General features: G+C 43.7%; 1 protein-coding gene across 5 annotated transcripts in view; it reads right to left on the reverse strand.

The window, feature by feature from the left end:
- LOC138246167 (sulfotransferase 2B1-like) overlaps nt 1-14,888 on the reverse strand; it is a 182,833-nt gene that overhangs the window by 82,219 nt on the left and 85,726 nt on the right. For all 5 annotated transcript variants that reach the window (XM_069200482.1, XM_069200483.1, XM_069200481.1 and 2 more), the window contains one exon: nt 1,734-1,828. In XM_069200482.1, the coding sequence (XP_069056583.1) occupies nt 1,734-1,828 (95 nt within the window). The remainder of the gene's footprint in view (nt 1-1,733; nt 1,829-14,888) is intronic.

The following is a 14,888-nucleotide window of genomic DNA, read 5'->3' on the forward strand; positions in this document are numbered from 1 at the left end:
GCCTTACCCTTCTTCTTCAATAAAGCTACTTAGGAGGATGCTCTCTCACCCCTTGTTCAACATTGTCAATGCCTCCTTCATTCAAGGCATCTACCCAGAAGCTCTCAAAACAGTCCAAATACTCTCACTCCTAAACGATCCTATTGTAAACCCTGATTACCATGACAACTACTGGCTCTTCCCTTTTGTCAGCAAGATAACGGAAAAAACGGCCTATGTTCAACTCCAAGATGACATTAATATTAACTATTTCAGGCGTGACTAACAGTCTGGCTTTAGATCATGCTGCAGCAGGGGTTCTTCAGCTACCTTTGACATCAACCATCCCACCCTCATATGCACCCTAGAGTTTTGAATAGCATTCACTGGCAATGTCCTTCACTGGTTCTCCTTTTACCTTTCCAACACACATCATTTTGTTCACATGGGCATCTCGAGGTCACAAAAGACCCCTATCATCAGTTGAGTCTATCAGAGCTCCATACAGTCCTCTGTCATCTTCAGCCTCTACATGGAGCTGTTTGGTACTCTACTCATCGACAAGAGCATCATGATTCACCAATATGTCAACTATACACAACTCTACTTGAACGTTTTCTCTGTGTCAGTCATCCACAGCGTCAAACACTGCCTACACATCATCCAGGCATGGACAACCAGTGTTATCTGAAGTTCAAACCAAACAAATAAAAATTCCTGCTACTTTCCAAGAACAACAAGCAAGACACAGTACAGACCTATCTCAATCACACAAACTTTGATGGCTTCTAACCCGAACTTTCACTTGGATTCACCCTGGGCAGCAAATTCCCTCTAAAGGAACACATAGTCAAAAAAACAAAGATAGCCTATTGCAAGCGATGTCTTCCAAAGAAAGTGAAACCGTTTCAAGAAAGTGAGTTCAGATCTGCTGTTCAAGCCCTTGTATCCGCGCACCTAGATGGTGACAAACTCACTGCTCCATGGCGTCCCAGATGCCATATTGGTACCCGGTAAGGGTATTCTAAACACCACAACACATCTCTCATCCAGGGCCTGAAGAAATAGGATCACATCACCTCAATCCTGATGGTACACCATTGGCTGCCCTTGCCGCACTGCACAATCTTGAAAAAGCTGCATCATTCTTAAAGTTATCAGTAAACGCAGCCCCACTTACCACACAAACAAATTCACCTTCTCTTATGGTTCTCAGAATACCCATAGCCAGGACACCATCAGACTGCAGAATAAGAAATGTAAAAAAGAGAAAAACGAGGCAGCTGGACTTTTCCATCTGTGCACCCAGGATTTAGAACACAATCCCCCTATCCATCAGGACCATCACAAATTTATGAAAGAGCTGAAGATGTAGGTCTTTACAGAAAACTACATCGAAATGCATGACCTGTCATAAACCAATTACTTTTTTTTTCACACTGAATGACTGTATGCTTGTCTTTGACCATAGACAGCGTCCTCTGCCTTTTGGCTAGGTTAGTGCTTTAGAAATACCACCTACAGGCATACATGTATACAATTATCATTATTAATATTGTTATTATCAATGCTATTATTATTATTACTTCAGGGGCTCCTGATATGTGGTGGCTCTTTACTAAAAATTGAAAGCCTCTGGTCAAGAAGGTTAAAATTTGCAGACTGCATTTTAAGAAGGGAGGGTAACCACAATGTGCAGTTATTTCTTTTGTACATCACAGAACACCATTAAAGAGCATTGATAATGTAATTACCTGTTGAAGTTCTTCATAGGTAAGGAATAGGAAGTTGGGCTTGTCCTTCAACTTCATCCAGCCTTTGACATGATCAAGCCATGAGCCATAGAGGACTAAGAGACAGAAAAGAAAAAAGGTCAGGTGGGTTCTGCGACATCTAGCCAAGTGAGAATGACTGAATTTTAAATCAGAGTTGTACATTAAGTATTGTTAGGAAATGAGGTGTTTTCATTAAATAAATGAAGAGTTGACCTATTTTACTTTTCCAAGTCCAGCAAAATGTCTTCCATACTTTGTCTAACTTTTTGAATATTGGTAAAATATTAGGAAAACATGAAGCATTTTATTCAATACTAATGAAATATATTTGAATGCACCTCTCATATTGGTTTGACAATCAATACTGAAAATGCAGTAACCAGTAGTTTCCTGTGGCATTTCCCATCTATACCTTCTGACCAGCTTCTTTCCCAGCTATGCCTCCCACCGAGCTCTGATTAGCAACATCATAACAAATAGAGCACAAAGCAGTCCCTGCAGACCTGTAGCAAGTGCCTCTTCTCTACCTTCTTTCTATTGCAAACATGCTGAGTCACAATAACTGAACTACCATGGCGTGGCTACCACTATGTAATTGAGTATGGAAAACTGGTGCAAAATCCTTGAGTGAATACAGACTGAGATACTGTTGCCTCATAAGCCATAAGAATTTGAGTTGCTGGTTGAAGGGGGGTGAAACACTACTCAAGCAGCAATCACAGACCTTCTCAGGTTGAAGTTACAAGCAACCCCCAAATTAATCTGTGCTTAGTCCTTTGGTAGTTTGGCACAGCAGCAGTTAACTTAGAGGCTATTTGCAAATTATTTATGCAGCACTTCAAAACGTAATAAAGTCAAAGCACAACACAAGAAATATCTGCACCAATTTAGCACAATAGAACAATATTTAATAAATAATTTGACACCAAAACAACAAAAATCCAATCAGAAGAACCAGAGAAATACAATTGTAAAAGTTTAAGCAAAAATAGTGCTAAAAAAGTACAAAGCACCACTCTCCACCATCTAGTTGGCCAAGACAAGTTGAAAGTTCAGACTGTGATGGTGTGTGGGCTGGATGCAGGGACCAGGCTAGTCTGAAAGAGTTAACTTCACAATCCAGCAAAAAGGGTTCCATTTGCACTGGAAGAAGCTGTGAGGAGGAGGGAGGCTATCGTCGATTGCTGTCGAAGTAGCGCGCCGAGCAAGCCGGGCTTCAAGGATGATCATCACTGTAGTGCAAAAATCCTGTCAGGTATCGTGGAGCTTCATGCTGCAGTCATCACAAGCTGTTGATGCTGTGGTATGAAGTGCAGATCTTACTCGGCAAGGCATCGCTAGCAGTCGCTGTAGTATGAAGAGTTGGTTCGCCTGAACTTAGCATTGGCAGGGGGGCATGATTGGTGAGATCCTGGCAGGAACAGGCTTGTTAGTGCTTTCAAAGAGCCCAGAAGCTTCAGAGGAGCTCACCTGATGCGACACCAAGGGTCCAGGATCAGAGGGACAGCAATTCTGGGTCAGGGACTCACTCCAGCAGAGGCCAGCAGGGCTCAGGAAGGTTCATTTGATGGTCTAACTTCAGATCCAGGCAGCAGGTAAGTTGGGCAGATGCAGGGAGCCTATGGAGCTTGTTATGTCCCTGTAATTCAAAACAGGAAGTCAGCTGATTAACCCTTGCAGTCACTTCAGCTTGGGATGAAGGGGGCAGGTCTAGTCTTCCTTCTCAGCAATCAGAGTAGCAGGTAGCAGAGTAGCAGGGCAGGAGAGTGGCAGCCCTTCTGGCAACAAAGCAGCACCAAAGTTCTTCTTCTGTAGCATCTTCAGGTCCTGGAGTGTCTTGACAGTTGGGTCTGATGGTCCAATATTTATAACTGGTACCCACTTTGAAGTAGGAGAAGTTTCTAGAGAATTACCTTTGAAGTCTTTGATCTTTCCTGCCTCATCTGTACTGGCTCCAAGCTGGCTATGTGAACAATGTAGTGGTGACAAGTCCTTCATGTGAAGGCAGGGCACAGACTACTAAGTTGTAAGTGAGTCTGAACCAAGCTATGCCCCCCATCCTACCAGGTGGCAGCCCATCCAAGCACACCTATTCCTTCTACTGTGTGACTGTCTGGGAGGAATAAACAAAGTCCAGCTGTTAGCTACACCCAGTCATGTGACATAAGACAGGCTGCAGGCACCAAATAGAAAGGGCAGTTGAAAGTGGCATTTTCAAAATTGTAACTTAAAATACAACTTTATCATCAAAGAGGATTTGTAGTTACAATTTCATAGATACCAAACATGAAATGCTTACCTGTTCCCATTCAAAAGTAAGCACTTATTAAATGTAGTAAGGCAACTCAATGTTTTCCTTTGCAACACGTAGGCCTCACAGTGGTGAAAAATTAATTGAGGAGTTTTTCAGTATCAGGAAATGTAAAACTTAAAAGTTCCTGTCCAACCATTTAATTTAAATACACCCTACCTAGGGTCTACCTCATGGGTGACTACTATTACAGACAATATATTTCTTATCAGTATTCTGACATACAGCCAGTTATGTTTTTAACAGTGCAGTGAGAAGAGTTGAAGCAGATGACTACTCAAGTTAAGAGTTTCAAAAGACACTGTTTGAAGGCATCAGTCCAAATATATGAGGGTTCACTGAGAAATTGTGCAATGTCAAAACATCTTAAGTGCCCTGCTTCAAGGATGAGTACGTGTATTCAAATAGATGAAGGGGAAAGAAAAAAGAAGCGGTGCAGGGACAGAGCAAGAAGAATGAAAACAAATAGTAGAGGAATAAACATACTGTGGAGGACATGTAGGAATGAATGAAAGGAGCCAGTAGAAGTGCATAATAGCAATTCAAAGAGCCAGATGGGCAGAGAATGAACAGAACAGTTTTGGAAATAAGAAAGAAGAAAAACCTCATTATCATGTTACTGTGCTCAGATGAAACTTGGCACATGCATTAATGACGGCATCAGCCAGGACCACAGCTCAGATCAGCAAGGAGCCAGTTATGGAGACACATGAAGGCAGTAAAACAACAACAGACCATGTAGTCTTTGAGGGTGCAGCATGGTGAGGCAAAAGAAGCGAGGGACAAGTGAGCACCATCCTAAAAAGGAACATTTCTAGTGATTGTGTTGTGACATTAATTCATGAGAATGCAGCCATATACTGCAGATCCAAGTTAAAGTGCCATCAGTGGTTAATTTGTGAGAGAATAAGTGCTGGTGCCCAACACTCCGCTTGGAAGCTTGCCACAGGCAGTGGTGTCAGTGCAGTAAGTACTTGGGCTTCAAAATCTTGAATCCGCCACTTGCTTCTTTTATCCACTAGTAGAGACTCCTTACTCCGTTATCTCAATCAGGCTTCTGCTTTCTCCCTTTTTGACAGTCTTTCAGTCTTTATCTTCTGCCATCTTTCAGTTTTGTACCTTTATGGGCAACAAAAGGCTCAAATTAAGCACTGTGCATAGTATGGTCATGTGCTTGTTGATTTGCAAACTGTATATAGTTGATTTGCTGTGGTGCCTGGCCTTGAAGGGAGGTCATTGAATTGCTTCGTAATGAAACTGATTCTTTCATGAAAATGGACTTTGTTTCATCACAAGTTGGCGATGACTTGGCCAGAAACAGGTCAAGAACAACTGAGAAAACGCTAAGAGATCCACACAAATTCAAGGTATAAATTCTCCTCCACTAAATATACAAAAAAACTGATTCCATCCTCTACTAAGGAATCCACAAATCCACCAACACAAAGAGTAGAAGAGTATTTATGCAAAACTTAATTAAATCTTTAAGGCTTTGTGTACCTGACAACGTCAGCCTCCCTAACTGTGGTGTAATGCAAAATGAAAGGGTCCCCATGTTTAAAGTGATGATGGGCCTGAGTCCCCCATATCTCACAAATGTTCATTTTTCTTGGGTTGAATGGACCCCCATTGAAGGATCATGGCCCCTGGAGGGTTTGGTGCCCCCTTGTGTCCAAGGGGCTGCAGGGCTCTGCGTTATGCCCCTAATTACTAATGCATTTGATCTACCTTAATTCTTGCACAGGTCTGCACTTGAGCTCTCTCAGTGCACACTAAGCACGCATAGCCCACCTAGGAATAGTACACCTCGCTGCGAGGAACCTGACTTCAACATTTGCAGACTATCTTTAAAGCTTCTGTCAGCTTCTGTCACTTGTTACTTTCCTTTTGCCATATCATAAAGGGACAAGTGAACTGATAAGCACTCCCACTGCATCACGTCATGCTTTCTTTGGAATGAGCGCTGGAATTAAAACACTGAAGGCACTTAGGGGGTCATTATGACCCCGGCGGTCGGTGTAATAGTGGAGGTATTACCGCCAACAGGCTAGAGGTACATACCTCCACTATTATGACATTGGCAGTTTGGCCAAAGCCAAACCGCCAAGTTAACACACCAACCGCCACGGCGGTAATGACCGCCGGGCTGGAGACTTCAGCCATCACTGGCCACCCATGGCATTTTGACCCCGTCCACCGCAATGGTTTCCGTGGTTTCTGTACTGCCACGGAAACCATGGCGGTAGGCACTATCAGTGCCAGGGAATTCCTTACCTGGCACTGCCAGGGGTCTCTCCCGCCCCTCTCCCCCTTCCCAGAGTCCAAAGATTCAAGATGGCAGAGTCTCATTATAAGATTGGCAGCGAACCCGCCTATCGCCATGGCAACGCTGCCAACATACCATCGATGTGGCTACCAACCGTCTATGGCATTATGACCGTAGCCGGAATTCTGCCAGAAGGCAAGAATGCAAAGGATATTTTAATCTTTGGCTAACAGTAGAGAACAACAGTTAAATATTACATCATTTTTTTTAGTACAATTGAAACCACAGTTTTCACTCTTCAGAAGAAGCAGTGCACATTTTTTAATCAAGAGTTGGAATATCTGGGATATGTGATATCAGATTATGGAGACGGATCAAACTCTTACTTATTTGAGTGCCATAGTTAAAACAGATAGTATAAATGATAAAGGCAAACTCAGGTAATTTATGGGCTTAGTGGAATATTACTTCATGTTTATCGGGGGTTCCCACACAAAACAGAGAATTTGAGGTTGTTGAGGAAAAGGTAATCATTTGAGTTAGGGAAAGAACAACAGAGAACATTTTGTGAGGTTAAAGCAGACATTTGCAAGGCATGTGTTTTGGTTCTCATTCAGATTGGGCTGAAAACCATATTTAAAATGAATGCCATTGTTGTGGGGATTGAGGTGGTGTTAGTGCAGCTGTATGGTAAATCAGAAAAAACTAAAGATTTTCCTTTTCAGTCTTTGTTCAGCTCTGAAAAAGATTAATCTGTGACAGAACAGGAAGCATTAGCTACTATCTGGGCCATAGACTGTTTTAGGATGTATATTTGGGGAAGTTTAACTGAGTTACGAATCAATCACAAACATCTGCTGAAGGTGATTAGCCCGAGAGGCATTAACAAGTACTTGTCCGGTCTGGCAAAATTGGCACCTAAACTGTGGTGTTACAACTATGAGGTTCCAAAACAAGTTTGCTGATTTTTTATCTTGGTTGCCCCACATTTTGGTAAAAGTTGAAGAACTAAAAAACTTATGAGATTTTGGTGAATGTAGCAGATGGCATGGAAGGTTTTGGTCATGCTGTATCTATGGAAGATTGGCTCTCTGCTTTGAAAAAAGACAACACATGACAGGCTGTAATGTCTCTAATACAGAAAATATATAGAACGGAGAGAAACTTATAAAAAAATACCAGGTTGTACCTAAATGTGTTAAGTCTGATCCACTGACACCACAGCTGTTCTGTGTTTTTCCACCAGGGTTTTCTTGACTGGATTTTCCACTCACTGTTCTTCCTGCCAACAGAAGCCCTGCCCACCTCATGACATACTTAATGCAGGCCGTAGCATGACTGCATACACCCATCCATGCCTGGACCATGCCCAGTTCCACAACCGCTGGTCCACCCTCCCCTCAAATATACACCACTCTCTACACCCTGAATCCCAGACTTCACGACAAACACTACTACCATGCCAACCCAAGCTCCACTTTAGGACCATTAGGACCTTCACCTGCCACAGCACACACACCAGCTCACTGACCAGCCCCACCATGAACACACCACAGACACCTCTGAAAAAAAACACCAACTCACATGCACCCTCCTCACCACATGCTCACTATGCAAACATTTTATTGAATTATGAGAACTAATCGCCACCCTCGCACCCAATATCATCTTCGTCACTGAGACCTGGCTCAAGCCCACATCCCCGCAGATATTGCCACAGTGATTTCTGAAGGATATAAAATCATTCACCAGGATCACACCAACAAGCCTGGAGGAGGTAAAGCCATCATCCATGGAGAGACCATACAGTGCACCACCACCACCGACAACACCACCACCCCCATGGAACATCTCAACTTCAAGCTCTGCACGCCTGGAAAAATGCCGAAGTCACACCACTACTCAATAAACTCTCTGCTGACCCAAGTGAATCCAAAAACTACTGACCAATCTCCCTGCTCCCATTTCCAGCAAAGGTACTGGAAAAGATAATCAACAATCAACTCATGACATGCCTGGAGCAAAACCAGCTACTCAACATCTCCGTTTGTACAACGTCTCGCTGTGAAGTTGCTTTAAAAATTGATTATATACTGTTCCATCCCCATAGCTGATAAAATGCTCCACAATTTGGCCCTGTTAACAGAGTCAAAATCAGAGCTTAGGTCCAAGAATGCAAGATACAGCTTCCCCTTTTTTGCCAGAGTATACTTGCCAATTAGAGGGTACAATTTGGCTGCTCCAAATGGAGGCCAGAATGAAAACCAAATTGCAGGCCAGAATGAAAACCAAATTGCAGCTCAGACTGCATTACGTTCGCTGGCTCATGTCCATAGGTGCTCAAACAGTATTCTCCCCATACCTTTGGCAGTGGAGTTGATCAAGGAGATGGGACGATTACAATGTCGATCACCTTTGGAACCTTTTTTAAAAATGGAGACAATAGTAGCGTGGGGCTAAGATTTAGGAGGGCCGGTGGCTGCAAACGGCAGAAAGGACATTAGTCAGAAGTGGAGCCCACAGCTCGATGTTAGCCTTAAAGAGGTTGGAGAGGATCCAGTCCGGGCCAGGGGATTTGCCAACTCGACAACTGCCTAACCCCATCAGGACCTCACTAAGATCTATCTCTGGGCCAGCCAGACACACTACCAATGACTGAGGAGATAAATGATCTAGGGGAGTGTCAACACCAGGACAGTGCGTGCTCTAAGGGCATCTAGAATGCAAAAACCCAACACTTGCAAGATAAAGTAATTTATGCATTGTGATGATATGTTGTTGTTTAACCTTTTGCATTGGAGAATTCCATCCAAAAGATTCATTTTTAAGGTGCTTATAAATACTGTACATTTACAATGTATTGCTGCAGACATTCAGAGTGTGTTAGGGTGTGGTCCCTTTCCAGGGCCTTCTGGAGACTTTCCCTGCAACATGCATTGGCGTGGTTCTAGGCTGGGCCAAGACTCTATAAAAGAGAGTCAGCCCAACTTCCAGTGCTCACTATTCAGAGGTCCCGGTGCAGAGCAGCAGCTTCTTCCTGAGCTCCTGTCCCGACGGCCTATTTGGATTTTCCAGTCTTCTGCATTCATCTCTCATTGGTGATCACTGTTTCCAGGTGGTAAGACGGTGTTTGGACATTTCCCAACACCGTAATTGAGAATCTTCATATTCTTGCTTTTAATTCTTAAATGAATAACAGATTACTTGTGCGCTGCCATTTTTTGACATTTGTATAGTGGTTTGCAAATAGGGAGGACGCGCAATTTATTCCATAAAGATTTGACTTCGTTATTACATTATTGTTCATTGCGCGCTGATATTTCTTGACATTTACATGATATTTTACGAGTTGGCAAGACGTGCAACTCGTTTCATGACCATTTAACTTTGTTGTTCATTGCGCGCCATCTTTTCTTGACATTTACATGGTGGCATTCGAATCAGTGAAACGCGCGATTCACTTCTCGTGTGTAATTCATGCTGTTCATTGTGCGCTATCATTTTCTGGCATTTACATGGTGGCATTCGAATCGGCAACATGCGCGATTCTTTCCTTGAGTGTTTTTTCATGTTGTTCATTGTGTGCTACTATTTCTTGGCATTTGTATGGAGGCATTTGAATCGACAAGACGCGCCATTCTTTCCCTGAGTGCTTTTCATGTTGTTCATTGTGTGCTACTATTTCTTGGCATTTGTATGGTGGCATTTGAATCGGCAAGACGCGCAATTCTTTCCTCGTGTATAAATAATGTAAGTTACTGTGCGCTAACATTCTAAGACATTTTCTTGGTAGCATTTCAAGTTGACACGTCGCATGATTTATTCCTTGAATCTACGTTGTGTGATTTCATGGTGCACAAACCTTTATGGTGTTTAATACTCATATAAAAATCTGCAATGTGCGCAATTTACTTCCAAATGTTTTTTCTGAGATGAACACAAAAATACCAGAATTTTAGATGTAATGCTGTGTGTTCCTGATATGTATTCATAAAAGGAGATTCATATGGTTGTTTAGAAATTGCTCAGAGTGTTTCCTGATTCTCATGCTAAAGAAAGTACTTGAATCTGAAAGTCCTATTTAACTTTTCCTGTTTCCTCCTCAGGTATTCGGTCATCTAAAGCCTAGTCAGTTTTAGGATTATTCCAGGGTTGTTCATGTTTTTTCGGAAAAGACGAAGCTTAGAGTTGTAGCATGGTACTGATTTCATGAGATGTAATTTTGATGTTGTGTTTTAACCTTTTGCTTCCTACAGGTCTCCTTCCCAGCTGTTCCCGTCCTAATCCCCTTTTCCCCACTTGGACTCTCTTAGACTCTGTGATAAATCTAATCAGAGTATTGGAGCTGTCTTGTGGTGGAAGTGTTGGGAACGTGCACGGACCCTGAGGATCTGGTGACTCTGACAGAATAGTGAGCCCACTAATTATTATCCTCCTGGTTTGTGTATGTTCTCAGCATGGCCACACTGGACGAGCTAGTCAAGGCTATCACCCAGCTCCAGTCAGAAGTGGTATCATCAAAGGATTTGACAAATTGTCTAGCTGAGAGGGTGAGTCAGTTACAGAATAAGGTTGAGAAGAAAGAACAAAGTCCCACAGGTGTGTCTTGGCCAGGTACTTCTTCTCAGACTTCTGGAGGTAGTCCGACTAACATTTCCCTCAATGTTCCTTCAGCCATTCCTTTAGGTCCCCCAGAACGCTTCTCAGGTGATCCCTTGAAAGCGCAATCGTTTCTGGTTCAATTGGAACTTCACTTCACCTGCAGACCACATACTTTCCCCGATGCCCAGTCTAAAGTAGCTTTCTTGTTGTCATATCTGTCTGGAGATGCAGCTTCCTGGGCTATTCCTCTTGTGCGTAAAAATAGTCCCCTGTTGTACAACTGGAAAACTTTTGTTCGTGAATTCGAGAGAGTTTTCGATCGTAGAACTGTAACACAGTCAGCAGATCGTGAATTATTAGACTTACGCCAAGGGAATCAAGACTTAGGTGGTCATTCCGACCTAGGCGGGCGGCGGTTGCCGCCCGCCCGTCGGAATCCGCCTGAATACCGCCCCGCGGTCAATTGACCGCGAGGGGTATTCTGACTTTCCCGCTGGGCCGGCGGGCGATCTGATTCAGATCGCCCGCCGGCCCAGCGGGAAAGCGCCTTCCACAAGGAAGCCGGCTCGGAATCGAGCCGGCGGAGTGGAAGGCGTGCGACGGGTGCAGCAGCACCCGTCGCGCTTTTCAGTGTCTGCATCGCAGACACTGAAAAGCCTAGTTGGGCCCTGTTAGGGGGCCCCTGCCGTGCCCATGCCATGGGCATGGGCACGGCAGGGGCCCCCAGGGGCCCCGCGACCCCCCCTACCGCCATCCTGTTCATGGCGGCTTTCCCGCCATGAACAGGATGGCGGTAGGGGGGGTCAGAATCCCCTCGGCGGCGCAGCTCGGAGGATTCTAAGGGTCAGTGGAAAACCGGCGGGAGACCGCCGGTTTTCCCGTTCTGACCGCGGCCAAAGCGCCGCGGTCAGAATGACCAAGGGAGCACCGCCGGCCTGTCGGTGGTGCTCCCGCCCCCGTTGGCCCTGGCGGTAGGGAACCGCCAGGGTCAGAATGAGGGCCTTAGTGTCATATTTAGCCAACTTTAATCGGCTGGTTGCTGAGACATCCTGGCCTGAAGAAAAACAAGCAGACTTGTTTTACAGGGGACTCAAAGAGGAGCTAAAAGACATCTTAGCGCAAATCGACCCACAACCTGCAAACTGTCAAGATTTATTAAACCTTGTCTTGAGGCTTGATCATCGTTTAAATGAACAAAATGGAACGCGTAATAAGACTGAAAAACATTCTTGGCATGCTCATGATAACAAAGACCCAAGAACTCAGAGAGAAAGAACGCCGGAACTGATTGGAAATTGGAACCATCAGGAGACCTTTGACCAAAGACGAAAAGGACCTACGCAGAAATAATGGGCAATGTCTCTATTGTGGGCAGAAAGGTCATTTCGCCAAAGATTGTCCAATCGAAACAAAGAGCAAGCGAGGCCCAGTTCAGAAAGTTGCAACCAATGCATCAGTCGAGTTGGAAAATCTAAAGCACCCAAGTTGCAGAGAAGGGTTGCTCTTGGGTGTCACCGTGGATCCTTCACAATCCAAACATCTAAAATTGGGAATAAGAGTTCAGGTCAAGAAAAAGACCTAATTCAAGAAGGCTCTAGTCGACTCTGGGGCTACCGGAAACTTTGTTGACGCCCAATTGGTTCGTGCATGGGGGATCTCATGTATTGAAAAGAAGACTCCAGAAACCATCCAGGCAGTTGATGGAAAACTCTTGACTGGAGGTCCGATAACTCTTCAGACTGTCCCCTTGACAATAATTTGTGAAGGTAAAAATCAAAGAAAGAAACATAAAGAGGAACTCATTGTTGACGTGATCCATGCTCCCCAGTATGGGATCATCCTTGGCTTGCCATGGTTAACTCATCACGATCCAGAGATTAATTGGGCTGAACGAAAGATCATGTTCTCATCAGTGCTATGTAAAGAACATTGTCTCCAAAGGACTCAAGAATCGGAAGTTCGCCATTCTTACATAGCTACCGCCGCAGAGAAAGAAGTTCAGTTGCCCAAACAGTATTCGTCTTATGAAGATGAATTTGATGAGAAGGAAGCAGAGAACTTACCTCTGCATAGATCTTATGACTGTCAAATTGATCTAGTCCCAGGGGGGATACTTCCCAATTGTCGTTTGTATGCCCTGTCAGAATTTGAAAATCAACATTTACGAAAATACTTGGATAAATTCTTAGAGAATGGTTTCATCCGCTCCTCTAAGTCTCCCACAGCTTCTCCTTTGTTTTTTGTTCCAAAAGCGAACGGAGAGCTTCGAACTTGTATCGACTATAGGGGCTTGAATAAAATCACCATCAAGAACAAATATCCTTTGCCTCTAATTCCGGTTTTACTGGAACAAGTAAAGAAAGCAAAAATCTACACGAAGCTTGATCTTTGAGGTGCTTACCATTTGGTCAGAATGAGAGAGGGTGGCGAATGGAAAACGGCATTCAAAACAAGATATGGCCTTTTTGAATACACCGTCATGCCTTTTGGTCTGTGCAATGCTCCAGCAGCATTTCAATTTTTCTTAAATGACGTTCTTAGAGAGTACCTCGATATCTTTGCCATAGTTTACATTGATGACATTTGATCTACTCAGACAATGAGAATGAACATGTTCAACATGTCAAGAAAATGTTGACAGCCCTTTGAAAACACCATTTATATTGCAAGCTAACCAAGTGTGAGTTTCATGTTACCACAGTTGAGTTTTTAGGGGTTATCCTTACCCCTCAAGGTATGGTGATGGCAGAAAGGAAAGTAAAAGCCGTATCTGAATGGCCCATCCCAAAGACTGTTCGTGATGTACAATGTTTCCTGGGCTTTGCTAATTTTTACCGGAGGTTCATCAATCATTTCTCCCAGACAGTAACTCCAATTACTAAGTTATTAAGAAAGAAAGAAAAATTTGTATGGTCCCCAGAAGCAGATCAAGCCTTTTCAACTTTGAAAGAAGCTTTCTCCACTGCCCCAGTCTTGACTCATCCAGATGCGGATCGACCTTTCATAGTGGAAGCTGATGCTTCAGATGTGGCGATAGGAGCAGTCTTGTCACAACGAAACAAAGACACTGGTCAGCTTCATCCTGTAGCTTACATGTCTCGGAAGTTGAACGAAGCCGAACAGAACTATGTCATTGCTGAAAAAGAGCTTCTGGCGATTCGTGACGCCTTTAAAGAATGGAGACATCATTTGTTGGGAGCTAAATATACTGTCACAGTATATACTGATCATCGCAATCTTCAATTCATGAGTTCTGCCAGACTTTTGACTCCTCGGCAATTACGCTGGATGCTGTTTTTTGCCGAGTTTGATTTTGTGGTAACCTTCCGGCCTGGTAAAGATAATCGCAAAGCTGACGCCTTGTCCCGCCAAGAGTCTACCACATTGCCTGCAGTTCAAACCTCCAGAGCTATCATTGCTCCTGACAAGGTCCTATGTATCATAAAAACAGAAGATTTCTTTGAAGACATCCGCAATTCATTCACTGTTGAAAAATGGCAGGCGTGGGCCCAAGCAGATCCAAAAAGATCAATCAAGCAAGGATTACCCTTTCACAATGCTCGTTTGTTCGTGCCCACTACCAAACTTCGCAAGATAGTGTTTCATTGGTTGCATGTTATACCTACAGCAGGTCACCCTGGTACTCCTAAAATTCTTGAATTAATCCAACGCTATTTATGGTGGCCTACCTTAACAAAGGATGTAAAAACAATGGTAAACAACTGTGAAGTCTGTGCTCGCACTAAAACAAGTCATTCAAAACCGAAAGGGTTGTTACACCCACTCCCAACCCCGAGTCGTCCGTGGGAACACATCTCTTTAGACTTTATTACAGGTCTGCCAGTGGTTCAACAGCATTCAGTAATTCTGGTGGTAGTAGATAGTCTCACAAAATATGGACATTTCATTGCCTGTAAGAAATTACCCACCTCTAGTGAACTGGCAACTATCTTAC

The sequence above is a fragment of the Pleurodeles waltl genome, chromosome 7 (assembly GCF_031143425.1).
Source record: "Pleurodeles waltl isolate 20211129_DDA chromosome 7, aPleWal1.hap1.20221129, whole genome shotgun sequence".
Classification (NCBI taxonomy): domain Eukaryota; kingdom Metazoa; phylum Chordata; class Amphibia; order Caudata; family Salamandridae; genus Pleurodeles; species Pleurodeles waltl.